The 23467-nt window shown below is 34.0% G+C and overlaps 1 protein-coding gene across 1 annotated transcript in view; it reads left to right on the forward strand.

Moving 5' to 3' along the window:
• Positions 1-10743: 10743 nt before the first annotated feature.
• LOC110097818 (protein ALP1-like) overlaps positions 10744-23467 on the forward strand; it is a 33589-nt gene continuing 20865 nt past the window's right edge. Inside the window, 1 exon segment of the mRNA XM_020824399.2 lies at positions 10744-11273. Coding sequence (XP_020680058.2) covers positions 11150-11273 — 124 coding nt within the window. The 5' untranslated portion in view covers positions 10744-11149.

The following is a 23467-nucleotide window of genomic DNA, read 5'->3' on the forward strand; positions in this document are numbered from 1 at the left end:
GGAACCAAAAAGAAGAAGAAGAAGTGAACGCCAGAATTCTGCCCGACTTCCACGGGACGCCAGAATTCTGCCTAAGTTCCACGGGATTCTGAAATTCTTCCCAATTAATGACAGAGTTCCCTCATAACGCTGAAACTCCGCTCAAATGATGTCAGAGTTCTCCTCAGCCACCAATAGACGTCGGACTTCTACTTGACGTCGGACCTTCACTCTTCGCCAAGTTTTTACCCGACGCCAGACTTCCACCGATTATCGGACTTTTGCTGGACGTATATTCGAAGATGGATTTCTTTCCATTGTTGTACTTCTACCTGACGCCGTCCTTCTGACCCTCATCGTCATACACAGTCCTTCCAGCCTCCGTCGCAAGACAACAATCCTACCGACCTCTGTCGCCTGCCGACTACGGTCCTCCTGACTCACGTCACCTGCCGACTATAGTCTTTCCGACCTCTGTCGCACGCCGGTTACGGTCCTCCTTACTTACGTCGCCCGCCGACTACAGTCTTTCTAACCTCCTTCGCCCGCTAACTACGGTCTTCTGACTTACGTCGCCCACCAATTACAGTCCTTCCGACTTCCGTCGCCATCCGACTACGGTCTTCCTGACTTACGTCGCCCGCCGACTAGGTCCTTCCTACCAAATGAACATGTCAATAGTGATTATTTATATTCACATCATGTAATGTACTCTATAAAACGTACATCAAGCTAAGGTCTTCTCCCAAGGAATGGCCTCATTTATAATCGACTACAATACTAATGGATTCATTCAAACTGGGCTAGGCCCCGTGGTTTTTCCCCCTTTACAGGGGTTTTCCACGTTAAAATCTTGGTGTCTTATAAATGCTACACTCACTTATCTGATTGCGTGCCGGATTTTTGTACAACACTAAGACGTTAAATATGATATTTCTCTATCACCGCGAATACTCCTGGACGCAACAATTATTATTATTATTATTGTATTACTATTAGGTACATTATTAATAATATTACTAATATATAAAATCAATAATATCATTAATAATGATAATAATAGTAAAATAATATAAATAGTAATATAATACTAATACTGATATTAATATCAATTAATAATAATAATAATAACAAAAAATTAAAAAAATTAGAAAGAGGGATTACCCTCTCCGGTCGGTTTGCGGCTTGCTAGGTGGTCGAATGGCTGGATGTGAGGGTCGGTTGGAGGTTTGAATCGGCTTTGGGTTGAGTTGGTAGAGGAGTTGGAATGCTTTATGAAGTGGCTGTGAGGGAATTTATATGAGAGCAATAAGTGGACTGAAGTTTGCTGTTTGTGTAGCCTCTCTAGGCAAGCAAGGGAAGCACAGGTGGGCCGTTTTAGTCAAATGGAGCGGTATTGTTAGGTACATAATGGGCTAGATCTGAAACAAGAAGAAAGGGAATTCTTGGGCCTTGGTTTGGGCCGTGAGAGGGAGGGGAACGGGTTGGGCTGCTTATGCTTGTATGTTAGGAATTGCTGCTATTATTTCAATAGAGGACTCTCAAGGCAACGGGGAATCTGGCTAATGGGTTGTTTATGCTTGTATTGAGCTCAAATGATAACAAATAGTCTCGAATGAGATGATTGGACTTCAATTTGTTCGAGCTCAATTTCCTCAAATTGAGTAAGCTCAAACTTCACCTGAATGGACTCAGCCTCTTCAAATTGCTTCAGCTTAAGCTTCGTTTGGGACGGCTTTTTTATTGCTTTCTAAAACAGAATTTTAATAAAATTTTTATTTTTATTTTTTACTAAAACTCCGTTTTAAAAAGCAATAAAAAAGCCGTCCCAAACGAAGCCTTAGTCTTATCTATCTGAGAAGGATTTAGCCTCTAAACAAAGTTGTCATTGTGTGTAATTGAGTAGTGATGCTTGTGAGCTAAGTTGACCCATAGACTTAACTGAGTCAGTCTTTTCTATCCTTAAATTATCTTGTTATTCACCAGCTTCCAAAACCAAGTAGAGTTGAATCCTGTAATTGAACCAATGCGGTCCCATTCATTTGTAAACTAAGCTGATATGGCTTTGTAATGAACCTTTCTTGTATATATTATTATTTTTTTCCTTTAGGAGTTTGATTAGCTTGAAGTATTCAAAATATGATCTAGTACTCATTAATGGAGATTTCCTTCATTTGCCAATGAAAATCCCCAAATTCACATACAATTTTGACAAAGAAACCACTCCAAATTCTTGTTCTAATTTCATTCACCACTTCCCTCAAAGACCTCTATCATCTTCCATTATTACCTTTGTTCACAAACCCCACCAATCACAAAATCAACTATGACACATCTGCTTTTGCATTCCAATCTAATCTTTCCTGTTACATCCAAGCCCTACCATCAATATCTACAAGATTCATAAATAACTTATAACTTTTTATATCTATAGTCAATTTTATTAATCCTCATCACTCCATCACTCCTCTCAGCTAGGTCTTTCCCCTGTCCCTTTCGGCAGGGGCTTTCTCCTCTTGACGACGTTGGCCGCCGCACCTGATTTGGGCGTCTCTCTCAGGGAAGCACTCTTTTTCCCTCCTCTCCTTATTCATTATTTTTGTGTTGTGTTGTCTCATCATTTTCCTGATTCGTCTGCCTCTGATGGGTTTTTATTTTCTTATAAGACATACCTATATATAGACTTTATAGGTAAGAGACTGATATGATTGATAAGATTGATACCTGGAAGAATGCATTTGATAGGAACATGTATGCATTTCATAGATTGTATGACATATATATGATAAATGCATGTGTACTGATTTCATAAAGCATTATATAAGTTGTTTATAATTGATGGGTATAGAATGATATATCCCTTTAATCCTTTGTATGGCTAATGATCACTGCTCACAAGATGTACAAGTACAATAATTTTATTACTCTTATGATATGATACTATTTATATTGAATGTTATCTACTATTATAGTTATATATTCATTCTAATATTGATTTAATCATTATATAAATTATATTTCTACTTTTTTGCATTGATTGCAATTGTAGATTCTGGTAACATACTAAGCTATTAGCTCACTTTATAATTTTCATGTATTTTTGAGTATGGGCTAGGACCCAGAGTGAGACAGAAAAATCTTTTGGTTTTATTTTATTTTTGATCTCCTGGGTATTGTAAAAGAGTTTTGGGGAATGAATATATATATATATATATATATTGATGTATATGATTTAGAGTTATGGTAGTCTATCAAAAGAAAAATAGATAATTCTTCTAAAATTAGATCATGGGGCATACTAATTATTATAATAGTAAAGGTTATTGGAAGAATTGAATTATGGTCAGAGCTAAAAAAATGATTGAGATGGGTAGAATTAGGTAATGCTAGATTTTATTTTCTTTGCATTAATTCTGTGTATATATATAATTGAATTGTATTGATAGGGAAGAGAACTATACTATGTAACATATCCATCTGAAGTACCAAATGAGTATAATACAGTGGCCTTAGTGAGCTCTGAAAACATGATGCAGATTGTTAGTTTAATAGCATAATTGATAATTGATGTATGTAATAAACATATTGGGAATAAGAAGGCTGAAGAGGACAAACTTTTATAGATGTTTCATAAGGTGAAGCCCCCAGTATTTAAGGGGGCAGTGTAGCCATAGGTGGCATTAGACTGACTATTATGGAGGAGAATTTTTTTTATAGTATGTAATGTCAAGAGAATAGGAATATATTATTTATAGTGTTTTATTTGAAAGTGAATATGAGAGCTGATAGATTGGACCAAGAAAAGTTACAGGCCAGGTTAAACTCACTAATTTCATGCGAGGAGTTTGTTAGTATTTTTAGGACTAGTTCATACAGTCATCTACAAAACAATAAATACAAGAGGCTTTCATGAGATTACAGTAAAGAAATAGGATAATTATATAGTACGAAGCTAAGTTTACTTCACTAGCCAATTATGCATCTCAACTGGTCAGTGCTGCTAAGACGAACTATTACGTATTCTTAAGGGGATTGAAGGATGAGCTGAGGCATCCACTTGTACCACTGAGAATTCAAGAGTTTTTTTAGCTAGTTGAGAAAGCTAGATTAATGGAAAATAATGTGGTCATTTCCTAATTTAGACATGGCATGAGTAGGAATAGAGCAGATGAAGATGTAACTAGAGGAGAGATTTATAAAAAGATAAGCAAATTTGCTTATGTAAGGAGAGGACCCATGGTACAGCTAATACTATGCAGGAGTGTCCCATATGTGGGAGAAGACATAAAAGACAATGTTATCTGATTATTGGACATTAATTAAGATGTGGTTAATATGGACATTTTTTTAATGTGATTAATATGGACATAGGATGATGAATTGCTTGCAGATAGGATTTGGAGAGAGATCAAGGTTAAGGACAAATTAGTCTAAATAAGCATATGGACATAGAATGATAGGATCGAGAATGTCTATTCAAGGATTATTGAGCGAGACAAATGGAAGGAAAATGAGTGAGAGATAGAGGCAACCCATACAGTTAGTGATGACATCACCCCCAATACAAGTGATAGTATATAATATGAGTCAACATGAAGTGAGATTTACTCGAGAGGTCCATTGGTACAAGTTCTCTTTCAAATGTTATTTTTGATTGAAATATATTGAAATTAATTATTTAATTTGCTACATGATTGATTAATTGATTGGCATGCCTACATGTGTGAATGAATGTGTATGAAATTTAATTGATGATTGATGATCGATGTGACCAGTGTTCAATGATTTTATCCATCTATTGAGGATTCATAGTTGGGAATATTGAGGATGATATGTTTTTAAGATGGATAGATTATAATAGCAAACTTCATATTAAAAAAATTTTCTCTGTGAGTGTGTGGCATCAGGGTTGGAAGCATCCCGGCATTGAGCTCTTAGATTTTTAGACAAAAAATGGATTTGGGTGTGTGTTACGGTGTAGGGACGACTCTGTTGTAGCGCTGGGTATCTCGTGGAGAGATTTTGGGGAAATTTGGAAGATTATCTGAAAGCGCAGTAGTGTTATGTCTAATTACTACTTTTTTATCTTAAAATATATAAACCCATTTAATTAAATCCTTCACCCAGCCATCCCTCCCCTTCATTATTATGTTGATTGGGAGAGAAAGAAGGGAAAAAGGAGAGAGGAGTAGAGAGAGAAGAGAGAAAGTCCGCTTTGAGTCATTTTCATCCATTTCTCCCATTGAGAAAAAAAATATTCTGACCATGATAGGTAACCTGAATCTTATTTACATTTTTAGTGGATTTGATTTCTCGGATTTTATCTCTCCTTAATTTGATTAAAATGCAATATCTCTTATTTTAGTGATTTTCCAATATTTAATTTTTGATATATCATGGATATCATCATCATGAGTATTTTGACTAATCAATATTAAAATTTCATATGGTGGTTTATCTTATATTTTATCTTAATTTAAATAAATAATATTATATTAATTATAAATAATAAAGAATCAATATACTATATTTAGATATAAAATACATGATATTCATATATTTATTGTTCATTGAGTTCAACATGCATTTTTGACATACTACTGGCATCATAATGAATATAATAATAGTTGCATTGAATATATATGATATTTGCTATTTTGCTTTATATGATGTAAAATGTGTGTAAAAGCAAGAAATGCTGGCTGAAAATAATTGATTAATTTAGGTTGACTGGAGACATGTTATCTTATATAGGGGGTGTGCCAATGAGTTTTCCTTTAAATAAGATTTATAGTGTAATCCTAAGTTATATGAAAAGAGATGTATAAGGAGATTTATTGATATGATATGATACATTGAATGACAGAAAGTGATGACTTCTTACATAAAAGCCACCTAACTGATGACTTGTGACATGTGATATGAAACTTATTTATATAAATAGGACTAATATGATTGAAATTGATTTATGTAGGTTTGGCCTATAGGACTATATACAAGAAAAACACCATATGTGTTTGGATGTCTAATCTTGGATATATTATTTATACATGCATATGATATTAACATATTGAATACGTTACATAAATGACATGATATGATATGACATGCATATGCTATAAGACATGATTGATACAAGCAAGTGATATGATTTATGAGATGGATTCATAGGCATATAATTTATTAGAACTATGTGATATACATGATACATACTAAATATAATATTAATATCATAAGACATACATGCACATATGACTTTAAAGGCAAGACTGATATGATAGATAAGACTGATAAAAGGAATAATATATTTGATAAAAAAATATGATATACATGCATTGCATAAATATTATACGACATGTATATAATAAAGGCAAGTGTATTGATCTCATAAAGCATTATATAAGCTTTTTATAACAAATGGGTATATAAATGATACCTACTAATCCATTGCATGGTTACGAATCACTACTTATAATATGTACAATTATACTGATTTTATTACTCATATGATATAACATTGTTCATATTGATTGCTACCCACTTTTACTGTTATATGTTAATGTTGATGTTGATTTAATGATTTCATGAATATTATTTTTAATATAACACCTTTAGATTTGATATTCAAATCAATCTATTTTGACCTGATCTGAAAAAAGGTAAATTTATTAAATTTTGACATTTGAACCCTTCTACATATAGTTGAGAATATTTTTTGTGTAGGTGAAAGTATGCATGTGTTCTAACGCGGGTCCAAGGGGCTTGTTTGCACACTTAAAAAATCTAATTTTTTTTCCTTGGGCTACAACACTAGGTTGATGGTGCTTCAGCACCAATGCTCTTAAATTATTCGCAAAATAATCCAGTGAGGTGGCGTTGTGGGCTCTCTAAAGGAGTGTCTTGGCGAGTGCTACATGACTCCATTGTATTAGGCTGAATTTTATTATTTTAAATATCCAAATCTACTATTCCATCTCATTCGATCCATTAGGTAACCTACACTAGAGAGATAGAGAATGAATTCTAGAGAGAGAAAGTTTGTTAGAGGCTACTTCAGATCATTTTTTACTTTCCGCCTAATTCTAGAAGTTGCTCTGATCAAGGTAGGTGATATTTTGCCTATCTCAGTTTTAAAAAATATAAAAAATTTTGAATTTTGTATTTAAATTATATTTTTGTTAAACAAAAATAAGGATAATTTTCCACCTACAAAACTTTCGCCGTGTAACTTTTTGTTTGTTGTAGAGACAATAGTTTTGGATAGTTTTGGCATTTTTTGAAGAATTTTACATTAGAAATTTTGAAATGTGCGCCTTTTTAATTTTCTGGAAAATAATCCCAAACTCAAAAAATATTATTGTAGTACAATTAAAGTTTTAAAATAGACTTATGTATAATCCTTAGTAATTTTGTAAAATTTGAAATAATATATTTTTTGCTCAATAGGGTTTTTGTGCCTATCATTATAACACTTTGAGAAATTATGGAATATATTCACTTTTGATTTACTTATTGCTAGAAATGAATTACAAGCTTTGTTGTTTAAAATGAGAAATTATGAGTAAGTGTATTGGAGGAAGAGAAAGCATGTTTTGGTTGAGAAAAGTCATGTTCTTGTGCCTATAAGCATATTTTTGTGCTATAAGCACATTCTATTTTGATGATGAGCATTTGGAGTTATATGAAGAAATTTGTTATATATTGCTCTAAGATATGAAGTGCTTGTTTATCTACTATTATGCAATAAAATTTAAAGTTTTATAATTGAAACTACGACCCTATCTAGTGCATTTATATCTTGAAATAATTTTATAATTTTAGCTACTAACTGCAATAAATAAGTTATTTGAAAATTCAGATTGATTTAAATATGACCTACTGATCTATGTTAGCTCACTGTTATTTTACCTTCTATTTTTAAGGTTTGATAGGGGAAAGGGCCAGTCGAGTAGTAGTGTCAGGATCTGATTTGAGTATGTAGATGTATTCCTTTTTTCTAATTTTTGTACAGTCATGACTAGTTTTTATTACTTTATTATGTAGCTCAGTTTATAATCATGTATTGTATAGTTATATACACATTTTGATTATTAATGAAAAAAAAATTTTGTGGATGAGTTATTTTTTAGTAATAGATATTGATAGTAGCTATGTGGTTTATTGTTGTTTTAAAAGTTAAAATATGGATAAAATTCTTTTAAAAAAATTTCAAAACTTTGATCTTGGGGTTTGCTTATTGCAAGCCAACATAATAGGACATATTCAGTCTATGGGTCTTATCATGTTGGGTTGTAACATGCTTTTTTGGTATCAGAGCATTAGTTTTAAAAATTGATCGTGAAGTAGAGCTATAAGAATTGATTTGTAGGTTAAGTGAGGTGGTTTTTAGTCTATCTGTGAATTCATTTCTTCTTGTTTTCATGTGTATGTATGTTTAGTTGGATATTTTATGTGATAATGGATCCGCTAGACCTAAATATGAGAAATAGATAAAGTTCAAGTCGGGAAACACCCTTACGTACCTAGTATTGCTCCGATAGTTAGCTTTAATAAAATATCACTTTTTACTAGTTTGATAGCTTAGATGATGGGTAAGGCATAAAGCAGAGTTCATATTATTAGACCTGATGAAGCACACCTACATCTACAAATATTTTTGAGCCTAAAGTGTCACACCCCAATATCTAAATTGGAAGAATGGTCTATTTTTTTCTTTTTAATCATTTACCAGATTTTCTATAAATTCAATATAAATCAATTTTTCTCGCAAAAGCCATTGAATATCATATACAACAAAATATTTCACTATATTTTATTCACAAAAATCACATTTACAATAGCTAGGAGATTAATAACAATTAATAAGTCTATTAATGGCTCATGAATACAAAAAGATAAAACAAAAAAAGAGGAACTTGAATATCTCAATCCACCTCAGTGCACAAAATCTTGGCCTCTTCTGCAACACCCCAAGACCCAAAGGAAGAATTTAAACCCACTTTCCTATATTTCTAAGACTTATTTTTTCCAACTAAATATACACAAAGTCAAGTGGTCATCAAGAATATATAAAATAACATTCAGAGTGCACAACCATAACTTTTCTTTCCAAAAGAATTAGTTACAATAGTCAAGATTACATTGTTTCCAATAAAACTTAATTAAATATGAACTACAAAATTATAAACAAAATTTTAGATACTTGTTAAAGTATGTGCTTCTTGCTCTCTATCTAATCGACCAACTCAGCAGGACCTTTTCCTTTTTTTTTGAAACATAATAAACATTAAAAAGAATATAAACTCATTAGGCCAACACCAAATTCTCCATAACAAAATTTTAATTTATAACAAAATGAATTTGAAACATAATCATTAAAGTATTGCTTAACACTTAAGTTCTACTTATATTAATGCACACATGAATATAGAATGCACTTGTAGTTATGCCTCTTATAACTCACAATCTTCTGCCTCCCACCTATTCAAGAATGGTGCAAAGTAGAATTAGAATAGAACATAATTTCTAATACAGAACTAATTCAGAGTCATAATAGAATAATCTAGTATATAACATTTCTACATTGCGCCCAAACAGATAGTTTCAAAATTCCTTTCTTTTCAATTCAAAAAATCTATAATATCATAAAATGCATAATAATATAAATGCAATGCACAATTACAACATTTTAAAGTAAATAGTATCATATACCAACTTGTATAGAAAAGCCTCACATTTCAATTACTAACTCAAAGTATTCAGAAATTTATCAAATTCATAGATATTGTGTATAACACTAAATTAACATTCTTTATCAATTGTATTGCATTTCAGATAGGCTTCCATATTCTAGAATAAATAAAAATTCATACATAATAAGTTGATCAGTGAAATTATGCATTCTTATAATCAAATTATCTAGAACAGAGAATAAAATAATATATAAAAAGTTATGCAGTGAAACCTTTTTAAAACTTAAGAGAAACACCTTTAACAACATATCTTTTGTTATATACTTTAGAGTTTAAATTGGAAGTAGGGTATTGGTGGCCTACTTCGAGCCCGACAATTTTCTTAACTAACCATATGGACAAAAATAAGATTTCAGACTCTAAATCCTCTCTCTTTTTTCTTCTCTTTTCTTCTTTATTTTCTTCTTTCTTCCCCGACAAGCTGGTTAGGCTAAAGGCCATCTGGGCTTAGGTTAGTGACTTTAGATATTTACTATTTTAAAAAGTATTAATTCGGCCTAATACCACAATGCCACCACTTCTGATACCGCAACGCCACTAACAATACTCTCAAACTCTCCCAAACTTCCTAGACTCCATCCCCAACACTGTTGCAACAACACCAGACCACCACACTTTCCTCTAAACTCATTTTTTTCCTAATTTTCTTGAGACTACAATCTCATAGAGCCAAACTAGGTGCCACAGTATAAAATATAAGAAAATTGACATAAAAATATTGAATGTATTACCAAAATTTATGCTCCATCAAATAAATTTCCCTCAAACAAAATAAATAAAATGTAATTCAACAAATATTGTGACTTTGAATGAACACATTAAATAATAAATAATATCTTATAAAATATAATATCGAATTATTTTAATTCAATGCCAACTGTTTATGATGCTTTCAATGATGGATATGTTAAGACCACATAAAAGAATATTAATTATATAATGTTGATTAATTCTATATATACATTGATAGGAAGGCATAGAAAGATTATATCATATTATCATGTAGCTTTGATGCAGTAGCCCTTACAAAAGAGAAAGGAGAACCCAAGCCAAGCTATTTGAATCCTCCCATGGTCTCATGGTCGACTATCGAGGCTCAGCCCTCTGCATGACTCATGTCATAAACATTGCATTATCTCACCTCTATTCTCTCTCTCTCCCTCTCCCTCTCCCACTTTCGCTCGCTCGCGCTCTCTCTCTCTTTCTCTTGCATGTTTTATTGCGAACAACCTTGTTACCACCCACTCTCTCTATCAATCTTCGTATCTGTCTCAGTTTTTGACTTATCTGATCTCATATTTGTTGTCAGTTATGAAAGATTGCATCTTGGGCTGATTAGTTCATCTAAACTCTTTCCTTGGTTTTGCGATTCTTCTCTTTGATCTATATCGGTGGTGGCCAGCGGTGGAGACACGATCATGGGGCCCGTTAGAGGGTTCAAGAAGAGGAGGAGGGCTGAGAAGAAGGTTGAAACTACGGCGCCGACGGTCATGGGCGAGTACTCACGCGATTGGTGGGATGACTTCTCGAGAAGGATTACAGGTTTCCTTACTGCTGCTTTTCTTGTTGTTTTGCTCTTTGGGTTTTCTTTAATGAGGTTGTTGTTACTGTTCTCCTGCTTATCTCTGATCAATGGGACCCAGTTGGGCTCGTTTCTATGGATTCAAGCTTGTGGAGTTGTTGGATTTCGTGATTGTTGATGAGATATCTGATTTTTTCGATACAATTTATGTTTAACCGCATTTGAGTGTGAATTGGAATTGTATTGTGAGTTGATTGAGGTTGGAGTGCTGATAATATACAATGGTGCCTGCAACAGCAAACTGTGAAGCTGCTGCTTTGGCCGAGTGTTTGCTGGCGACTATTAGGTTGACATTTGATAAATTGCGTTGACTTAGATGATGTGATTAAGGATTTTGAGTTGGTCGGGAGTTCTAGGCTTCTCGTTTGTTGTTTTTGTTGTTCATTCTGCTCCCTTGTGGCTTTGCCATCATTGTGTTGGTAGCTTATGCTTATATGTCAGTGTCTAGATTTGACATTAGAGTTTCTGTCTAGATCTTGACTTAATTTGGAACTGAAATTGATAGAAATGAAGAGATCCTCTCAGTATATTGAACCTCTTTGAAGAGTGTTATGGAGTGTGCATAAAAAATTATCTATTTGATGTGAGATTGAACCCAAAACTCTCACACGTCTTGACAAATCTCACCCTTACATGAGAGCTCTCAATATCAACCATCACTCACCGTCAAAAGCAATGTTTTCAATTTCATCAACTATTATGCACTATGACCTCCCAAGCTAAATTACATGGAGTCATCATTTGAGTCCTCCACTCTTGAACCTCCCTCAACCATGGTGTAAAGCACGGAAGACTAATTAAACCACTCGGTCGATCGAATCTTTAACTCCGACACCGCTTATTTGGGAATGTGGGTTAAGGGGGAGTAAAATTGGGCTTGATAACCCAATTGTCAAATATATTTTCAACTAAAGTAGTTTAAAAATATGGTAAGGGCCATCACTAGTACATTTACATCTAGATAAATTTCGCCTTAAATGTGGGACTAAATATGACACTCTCATATGCCTTAACACGGAGTTTGCCTCCTCGGATTGATCACTTAGAAGTTAACATAACTCCAATAAATGGTCGACGGGCAATGATTAGTAGACCCAAGTTAGCATTGGTTTACAAAAAGCAAGATTAGATAAGGGAAATTACTTTTTAAATGTCCTGCTCCTAACTTAAAGAAAATAGATAAAGAAAGTCAATCTAGTCAACTAAAAATGCATAAGTAAATTTTATAATTCCTGCACTTCTTTCATATTCAACAGAATAATTTGGATACGAGTTTCTACCATAAACGATTATCATTTATTCCTTTCAGTTGAAAATATCGTATTTTTCAGAAATTTTAGTTGTCCTACCTTTGTAGTTTTAGGCAGAGCTTTTGTTAGCAAAATTAATTAGCTTAAGAACCATAACTTCGATTATGGACATGAGCTAGTAGCAGTATTATCTTGTCTTATCATCCTAGATGAATTCTCGTGACCTTCTGTGTTGAATAAACCTTTCGGCAGTGTCATTCATTGTATGTTACTGATTAGTCTTTCTTAAGGATGCTAGCCTAGTTCCTCATATACTTATTTAATAACCAACCTCAACATTTAGCGATGCTTTCATTACGTTCTTACTTGGTTAGAAAATATTAGAAATGATCTTTCTTTATTATATTTAAATAAGAATTTGACTTTTAACCAGACACAATGGCGAAAAAGGATTGATGTAGCCGACCCCACGTAGTGGGACAAAGGCTTAATGTTGTTGTTGTACATATACCTTCTTTGCATCTTGTGATGTACTCTGAACTATCATCCCTTCTCTGTCAATGTTTCATGGAAATAAAACCATTAAAACCTCAACCCATTGATTATGTAAAAAAAATACGCAGTTGGATTACATCACGGATCAGCCTTAAGCACATATCTTTTTTGCTTTATCATGAATGTTCTCACTAGACATTTGCAAGAGGTTGTACCCTGGTATATGCTTTTCCCTGATGATATTCTTCTTGTTGATAAGATTAGAGAGGGGTTTAAAGGTAAACTTGAATTATGGAGGTCAACCCTAGAGTCTAAAGGCTTACATTTGAGTAGATCTAAAACTGAATATATGGAGTGTAATTTTAGTAATAATAGATCTAGTGGGGGATTGCGACTTTGGGCAATCAAGTCATTAATAAGAGCACTTGTTTTAGATAACTTGGGTCTATTGTTCATAGTGATGGTGATATAGATGGGGATATCATTAGTAGAATTCAAATTGGATGGTTGAAGTAGAGGAATGCATCGGGCTTGTTGTGTGATAGAAAAGTCCCTCTCAAACTTAAGGGAAATTCTATAAGATGGTAGTGAGACCTGCAATGCTTTATGGTGTAGAATTTTGTCCATTAAAAGAGAAGCATAATATTAAGTTAAGTGTTATTGAGATGAGGATGCTCAGGTGGATGAGTGGCTTTACTCTTAAAGACAGGATACGAAATGAGCATATACGTAAAAAGGTTGGAGTAGCTCCAGTGGAAGATAAGATTAGAGAGAGTCACCTTAGATGGTTTGGCCACATAAAACGGCGACCTTCCGATGACCTGGTTAGGAAAGTAGATGCATTAGATTTTACTTATGTTAAGAAAGGTAGAGGAAGCCCTAAAAAACTTGGTTAGAAAATATTAGAAATAACCTTTCTTTTTTAGATTTAGATGATAATTTGGCTCTTAATAGAACGCAATGGAAAAAAGGATTCATGTAGCCGACCCCACAAAGTGGGATAAAGGCTTGTTGTTGTTGTTGTATACTGAAAAAATAAACAGTTTGTTCTATGACAAAAGAAAAAGCATCATGAACTTAGACATCTTGTTAAGCTCCAATATTCTCTTGTGCGCATAGATGGCATATTGGAATAATCTTGATCAATGTGCCCTGCGGGAATAGCTTTTTTGTTAGTAGTTTACACTTCACCTTGATTTATCATCTTAAATTTTGCTAATTAGCTCCATCTTTTATCTTTATGTGCTTGGTTGTCGCCTGAGATACTCTATTGTTGGTCTAGCAACTATGTAAAAGAAAGAATGCATTGCTTTCTTAACTAATATGATGATTATTTTATCCTGATTTCATAGCATTGTTTTTTCAAACTAAGCTAGTGCGCGCTTTCTCTCTTGTCATGGGTTGCTTGTTGTGAGGATTTTGTATTGACACACATTTTGGAAATATCTTTAACAAGTGAACTGCAAGATCTTTTATTCTGTATAACTGTTAATCAGGTAAGTTTGGCTTCATAACTGTTAAAGATTCAAACACAAGAATCAATAACCTCAACTTACAGACAGCCCCTCCCAAAAAGGATATTTTCTTGATCGTCATTTATTTGAGTAATTTGAGGACCTTAACTTGATTTATATCACAAAAAGAATTAAATAAACTAATTTCAACTTCCACTTGCATTACTTGAAAGGGATATCAAGTCAATAAATAGTACCTAGTTCATGTTGAACTCTCTGAGTAGATATGGTACGATGCAATTGTTGACGCCGAGTTCTTTTTGCTTCTCAGTTGGGTGCGTCTGTCTTGAAGCCTAGAAACTTTTAATGGCCCTTAGCAGAAACTTCAATTATGGAAAACTAATAATTTTGATTACACCTCTAATTGCTCTTTCTTCTGCTCCACGTTTAACAAAAGCTTTTGATTGTTTTTTCTGTTAGCTGAAGCTATTGTTCAGTGCTTGACCATTTGGACTCCAATGAAGTCTCTCTCAATACCTTAAATCTATGCAATGATGTCCTTAGTTTTTTATATCAATCTCATATGCAGCATCATCTATTCATTCTATATTGTTGGTGTTTGAATAGTACTTGTCACCACGTAGTGCTTGGTATTGACTTTTAATGCAAAATGACTACAAACACCTAAAATTTACTTCATTAATTCCTTTTTATCAGAAGCTTCTTTTTGTTTACTTCAATTTTGTTTTAGTGGCAATTTGTTTTGCTAAAACATAAATTTAGAGTAAAATGAAATACAATGGAAAGACAAGCAATACATTTGAAATGTTTAATGTTATTTGAATGAGTATAAAATGAATACATATGATTATTTTTTGTGTTTAGTTTGAAGTAAGATGAATGTAGTTTAAACCCCAATGACTATTGTGGTTGATGGTGGGTTGAAACGACGACCTCCGACGACAGACAGTGTTGGCGGAGATGGCTAGCAATGAGTGGGCAGCGCCAGTAGTTGGTGGTGGCTGGTGGCAGTTGGCGATCACTGGAGGGCGGCGAGCAGAGAGCGGCGAGCAGAGACATCAAACAAAAAACTTTACTCTTGTGGTGCATTTGGAATTTGCCCAAAATAAGACGAATTTTGAATACATTGAAATGAATTAAAGAGCGCATTTAAATACTTCAAAATTTTGCTCTTCATTCCTCTTGCTTCCAACCAAATACCAATATTTTCAAAATTTTGGCATTTGAAATAGTTAACTCTTTTAAACCAAATAGCCCCTTAGGCTCATCCATATTCAACCATTTGATGGCTAACATATGAACCCAAACTAGTTCAATAAAAAACACACTGCACAACGATTTACAAATTTGGCCCAAATTGGCCTATGTCCATGCTTAAGTACCCACATGATTAGGATTCCACCACCAATCACTCGTTCACCTGCAAGCTTGTGGAGAAGCTGTCACACCGTTTTTTAGTTCAAGGGTAAGAACACGCTCGCCTAGCTTACGAACAAGGGAATCCATTTAAATCTCTTTCAAGAGTCTTAACAAAAGAAAACTAGGAGAGAAAAATAAATTGTAGAAAAAGGACATCTTACACAAGCACGTTTTCTAGTATGAAGATTGAAAAATTGTAAATCGGGTTTAGATTGGAGAGATTTTAAACTCAACGCATTGGTTTACGTGAGAAAGTTTAAGGTTTGCAATGGAATGGAAGTAGGGCTGTAAACGAACTGAGCCAAGCATCTTCTTATTCATGTTCGTTCAAGTTCGATTCGAGCTTTCATATTTGTGTTCAAGCTTGGTTCGTTTAAGTTGATGGATGTTCATGTTTGGTATGTTCGATTCGTTTCGTGCTTATCGAACTTTAAACAAACAAGCCTTATCAAGCTATAGACTAGATGTACTTCTAAATGGTCATTAGCTTAATGAATGAGTTTTATCAAGCACATTGTGGGCTCCAAAAATTTGGCCCAGGCCTCCCGGCCCGCTATTTTTTTGGGGAGTTTTAATGAATTAAGTTCCGGGGTAAATTTCAAGAAGACAGATGAGTTTGTATATAAGACACCACCGAGGATTTCGCCCTCGTTTTGCGAGGACTTTATAATCTGTGTTCTGGTTTCCTATAGGTGCAAGCCCCTCTAGTTAATTACCCCTCCTGATAACGAGAGAGAACTTTTGTTTAAGGCTATTCGTCAATCAGATACGTATAGATAGGTAGTATATGACATATAGTAGTAGCATGGGTTTGGGTGTTTCAAAATTTAATATTTAAAAATAGAAATTTACCACTTGCAATTAAAGAGGATGGTGGGGTAATGGATGATGGACCCGATCAAGATCCCATGGTTCTGTCATTCCGGACCATCGTGGTCCCTGGTTTACTTAATCAGAGGAGGTAGTCGACCCAACTTGATAGAAGGATCCGTGTCGGCATCCATGAGTTGCTTCGTCTAAGGGTACCTTGCAGACCTGAGATGGATATTTGTCTAAGGGGATATATTTGAATCCACCTTAGCTAACAAAGGGCTTTGTGCTCTATCGATTATATCCTATTGATTTATATCTCAAGGATTTGATGCCACTATGGAACGTATTGGCTTTGGCCATAACCATTATCTCGTGATGCCATTTGGTGACATAACCACTCAGTTCAGAGGGCCTCGGGTCATAATCGTTTACCTGCAGTGTCATTTGGCGGCAAAACTGCTGATTAGAGGAAATATACCACATCTTTACTGACAGTAGATTGTTTTAAGAATGAATCTTAGTGATATTCTCGATCGGATATTAGCTCTTTATGAGTTGAGATTATTTTCAACTTGTCCACCTCAACAAACTGTTGCGGAGGACAGATGAATTTTATACTTTAAGTGATTGATGGCTGAATTTCAAATTTTAAATATTTTTTAGATTTTGAGATTTTTTATTTTTGTGGAATATTGAATTTTGGATATTCGAGTGGCATTTTGAATTATTTGGAATTAACCCCTCTAGTTGAGATCTACATTCAACACGGCTATCATCGAGATGTTTGAGGTCATTTTTATTTGTAGATTGAACATTGTCAACTCTATCGAGCTGTGGACAGAGGATCAGGTTTCATAGGCTTTATGCCTTTGTTGATGAATTTCTTTTGTCATCGACCTTGAAGGCCTTATATGAACATTTGTGGCATTAAGTTGCATTCAAGTACGTAATAATAATTTTTTTCTTCTGCATTGAGCTATAACAGGACAAACATTTGAGTTGAAATGACTAATTTGCAATTCATTGAAATAATCTAAAACATAGAATGTCAAGATAATTTTTGCTACTACAACATGTTCAATAAACTTCATTCATTCTTTCTCTCCACATTTGTCATGTCAAAAAGGGCCTTAAGTGAACAAAAAACTACACAATACATACAATCAAAAGAAAAAAAAAAGACAAGTAATAAGCAAAAAAAAAAACTAAGTATAATGAACAACATCTGATAGTACTATAAATTCTGAATTTTATAATTTTTGGTAATTTCAAGTTATAAATTTAAGCAAACAGACTACAAATTAAAATGATGTTCAAAATGAAAAACAAGCGCCTAGTGTCTAAAGTTCAGGTACCGCATACCTAATCACCTTATAGGAGAATAAAATAATCTTTATCTAGATGTTTGCTGAAAATATCTATAATCGGATGATTGGAGTCAACAAATTCGATATTAATATCACCATGGGCAACATTATCTCATATGTAGTGATGTTGAATCTCAATGTACATAGTTTGATTTGTTGAATAATTTTTTTTTTTAATTATAGCATTGGTGTTGCGCTTAATAGAAATATGTTCAAAGTCTTCTAATTATTTTTTTAATCATAGTACCTATGCTATTCAAGTACGTGTAATGACATATTTTGGCTTTGTCATTGATAGAGCAATAGAGTTCTATTTTTTAATGAACCGAGAAACGAGTGATAGAACTAAAGAATTGACACATAGCTGGCATACTTTCGGAATCAACTTTGCAAGTGGCAAAGTTTGTATTGAAAAATCTGACAAGATCTCAAGAAATTATTCTGTTTGGATACCACAAACCTAAGTTATGTTTTCCAACACTATATCTAAAGATTAGATATCCTCTTAACAACAATCAAATGAGAATCTTTTGGATCCATTTGAAATATAGTACAAACACAAACATCAAACCTGATATAAAGACAACTAGCTATAAGTTACAGTAAAGACTAATCATTCTTTTATACAACTTAAAATCTATTGATCTACTCTTATTCTTATCTTAGTAGTTGTGTTCGTGTGGGTTCTTATATATTTATATCTTTGAAAAACCAGCCTTGGAATTTGCTAGGGAGCTGTCCACCTCCTTTAGCATCCCAAAAGGCTGTTGGAGGGAAAAAAAAAGAGAAAGCAAAGAACTTATCTAAATAACAAAGAAGAAGCTCTTACACTTAAGAAGAACATTTCTTCATGCATATAACATAAGAAGGTTGACATATAGTCACTCATCTCACGAGAAACGCATGGAATGCCAAATAAGGAAAGAGATCATTTTTTTTCATTCTTTATAATTTGGGCCTTATATAATGGAATATTGATAAATTTGCTATAAATCCTTAACACAATATAAATTCTAAACAAAATCAAACTAAAATAAGATTTGAAGATCCACTAGCTGTTTCCCGTATTATTTTCTTCCATACATCAGGGATAGTTGTTTTGGCTACAACAATGTGGGCTCCGAAATTCACACCTCGACCTCCCCTCCTTCGGGGGAGTTTTAACAAATCAGGTTCCAGAATAAATTTTCAGAAGGCTTATTGGGTTTAAAATAAGATACTACCCAAAGATTTCACCCTTATTTTGCAAGGGCTTTATGATTTGAGTTCTGGTTTCCTATATGTGCAAACTTCTATAGTTAATTACCCTTCTTGATAACGAGAGTGAACTTTTGATTAAGGCTAGTCGTTAATCAGATACGTAGAGAATATGTGTTATATGGTGTATAGTAGCAGCATTGATTTTTGTTTTGGAATTTTGATATTTAAAATAGAAATTTCACCATCTTGCACTTAAAATGGATGGTGGGGGAATGATGAGGAACGCGATCAAGATCCCATGGTTTCGTCGTCCCGGGTCATCATGATCCTGATATGGCGGTTCCTATGGAACCGCCCTTAAGGCGGTTCAGAGAGAACAGCCTTAGCCGGCCCCACCTAGGCCGACAATTTACTACAGGAGGCGGTTTAAAACCGCCTCCCTCCTACCTATTTGAGCTTGCCGCCTATATGTGGGACCCCTTGGATTTAAATTTATTTGAATATTGTTTTTTTAGGAAAGGGGTGGGCGGTGGAGAGCTTATAAATAGGAGAGGTAGGGGGAAGGAAGGTTATGCTTAGATTTGAGTTTCTCTTGGAGTCTTTTGAGGTTTGAGGGCTCTAGACCTTGCGTCTAGAGATTGGGAGAGAACGATCCTCCTCTCAAATAGAGGATCACTTGTATCTTGCTTTGTGTTAGTTTTGTTTTATTTCCCTTGTTGTAATCCACTGTTTTGGGGCTGATTTCGCCCAGATTTTGCTTTATTTTCCCTGTTTTCTTCCAGTTAGTGGTAGGTGTGCTTGCGAACTCAAGTATTCCCTAAGGGTTACTTGCGAACTCAAGTATTTCCTATCAGATCCCTAGTCTACTTAGTTAGAGGAGATAGTCGGCCAAACCTGACAGAAGGATCCTTATCGGTAACTATGGGTTGTATCGTCCAAATGTACCTTGTAGACTTGTGATGGATGTTTGTTTACGGGGGCAAATTTAAATCCACCTTAGTTAACAGAGAGCTTTATGCCCAATCGATCATATCTTATTGATTCATATCACAAGGATTTAGTGCCATTTGGGAGCATACAGGCTCTGGCCATAACTATAATTTAGTAGTTCCATTTGGAGGGAAACCACCTGGTTGAGAGGGCTCCAATCATAATTATTTACCTAAAGTGTCACTTGGAGGCAAAACTGTCGGTTAGAGGACATGTGTCGTGTCCTTACTAGCAGTAGACTGTTTGAGAATGAATCTTAATGATATTGTAGATCAGACATTAGCTCATTTTGAGCTGAAGTGATATTTGAATTTGTCCACCTCGGCAAACTGTTGCGGATGGTGGATGAGTTTTGCTTTTAACTGTTTTAACAGTTAATTTTAAATATTTGGATCTAATATTTTTTTTGAGTTTTGAATTTTTCTAGCCATTTGGAGACATTTCTTTGAGATTTGTGTGGATCCCTTTGGTTGAGATTTTTTGTCAATGTAGCCATCATCGGGGTATTAATGGACAATTGTATTTTATTGATTGAACCTTATTGACCATGTCTACTTGTCGACAAAAGATCGAGTTCATTGTAGGATTTGTGCCTTTGTTGATGAATTTTCCTTGTTATAGGTCTTGAAGGCCTAATATAAATATATATAAAATCAAATATTCCGGTCAATACTGCAATCATATATTTACTCACTAGTTAAGTCGTGTCAACTCTCGCCCTATCAAAGAGGATTGGACTTGAACTTAAGTTCATTTCTTGACTCGTGTAGCATGATGGCCCAGGATGACGGAACTATGGGTTCTTGACCGGGTTCATCATCATTCCCCCACCATCCGTTTTAAGTGCACAGTGATAAAATTTTAATTTTCAATATCAAATGCTGCTACTACTATACGTTGGATACTATGTATCTATTTAATGACTAACCTTAATTGAAAGTTCTCTCTTATTATCGGGAGGGATAATTAACTATAGAGGGTTGCGCCTATAGGAAACTTGAACTCCTATCATAAAGTCATCACAACATGAGGGCGAAATCTCTGAGTAGTGTCTTATTTAAAACCCAATTTGCCTTCTGAAAATTTACCTACCCTCTAACACTTATCATATTTTTTAACATATTCATTTACATTCTTAAATAGGATAGGCTCGTAAAATTCATATTGAATGATCTTAGAAGCAGTTCTAAATCCTTCAAAATGATCTTCATACTCCGAGTCATGACATTGCTTGATAATGATTTTAATATCATTTTCAGGTACACATCACCTAATGCTTGATAGTGATGGTGGGTGGAAGGAAACGACTAAGGAGAAGTAAGATTGTGAAGAAAGGTGGGAGATAGGTTAAGTGAAATCAAAGATATGAAACCACGAACCCGACCGTCTCCAAGGTTGGTGGGTGATGCCCCAATCTCCCTCTCCAAGGGATCTCTCTCCGATCTCTCAAGGTCTCTCAAGAACTCCAAGTAAGAAAACAAAATTCTCAAATAATCATTCATTCATTTTCAAAAAGAACATAGGGGCTATAAATAGCCTCGTACATAAGACTCAAAATAAAAAGACCACAATGCCCTCATGGCTTACATACGACCTCCCTTTAAGTAAGGGTAAAAACGGAAAAACAATTACAACATAAATAATAATAAAAGACAAATAACATAATAAAAGAAATACATGAAATAACTCAAAATACATTGACGCGATCATGGCCGTAGATCGACGACCATGCCTCTGATATACGATTCATGCTCTGATGTCCCCATCAATTGCAAAAACCAAAAAGCGTCATTCTAAATACAAATGTTCCATAAGGACTGGTAAATATAGTCTTGTCCTTATTTTCACGTATTATAGAAATGTGATGGTATTACTGAATATTCATCTAGGAAGCGGTAAAAGAGATATCCTGCTAACCTATCTAATATTTGGTCAATGAAAACAGGGGAAAATTATCATTCTTAATTTTTTTATTCAGTTTTCTATAATCTATACATATTTTTCAAACAATGACTGTTTTAGTAGATATCAATTCATTTTTGTTTCATTGGCTACTATGGTTAAGTCTCCTTTCTTTGGAACACAATGTATATGAGTAACTCATGCACTATCTGAAATGGGATAAATAATTCATATATATAACCATTTGAGTATCTTCTTTTTCACAACTTCTTTCATAACATGATTCAGTCTCGTTTGATGGTCAGCTTTTGGGAAGAAATTTTTCTCTATCAAAATCTTATGCATGCACAAGGATTGACTAATTCGCTTAATACTAACTATGGTCTAACCAAAATCTCCTTTATAAGCGCTAAGAATCCTAATCAACTTATCTTCTTGGTATTCTCCTAATTTAGCATATATGATAACAAGGTTGACTATTCTCCTAAGAAGACATACTTCAAATGGGCAGGCAAGACTTTTAACTCTAAAATGGGTGCCTCAATAACAAATGGTTCCGATGACATACCTATGAATGATATATCAAGCACTTCAAGCCTATCCCTAAAATTTCCAAGGGCTTCACAAATCATTTGGGCAAAAGCTCTTTCTCCCTCTCCGATGTCATCCTCACACAAAAGAATCTCTATAGAACTATTAATCAACAGATCCTCCACGCAATCTTTCACACAAGCATCAACTAAATCCACTCTATAACAATTTTAAATATCATAGGTTTAAAACAGATCCTTGAGCTTTTAAGAAAGTTTCTTCTGCAGGATTATACTACATTCCTCAGTTAAAGCTACAGTCTCAAAATCTCCTAATCTTCTCTTCTTAATCAGGATGTTTTTCATTAACTTAGCATAAGTTGCTCATTTTCTGGATGTTGTTCAGCAATTTTCAATTCTTTTTAAATTTTTTTAGTTTTTCTATTTTTTCTTTAAAGTTTTTTCAATTTCAATGTCAAACAAAAGTTATTTTGATTGTTTAATACTACGCATGCAACAATAAGCAACACAATAAAAAATGTATGTAACACTGAATAATAACAATTAATCGGTAAGCATGTCAATACTAAGCAAGTAAAAATTAAAAAGAAAACTAGATTAAACTAGCAATTTGTTCAACAATATAAAATGTAAAATAGGATAATAATTTTAATAGGTAGAATACTTGGCAATGATGTCAAAAACTTAACAGG

Source organism: Dendrobium catenatum, unplaced genomic scaffold (assembly GCF_001605985.2).
Source record: "Dendrobium catenatum unplaced genomic scaffold, ASM160598v2 fragScaff_scaffold_231, whole genome shotgun sequence".
Taxonomy (NCBI): domain Eukaryota; kingdom Viridiplantae; phylum Streptophyta; class Magnoliopsida; order Asparagales; family Orchidaceae; genus Dendrobium; species Dendrobium catenatum.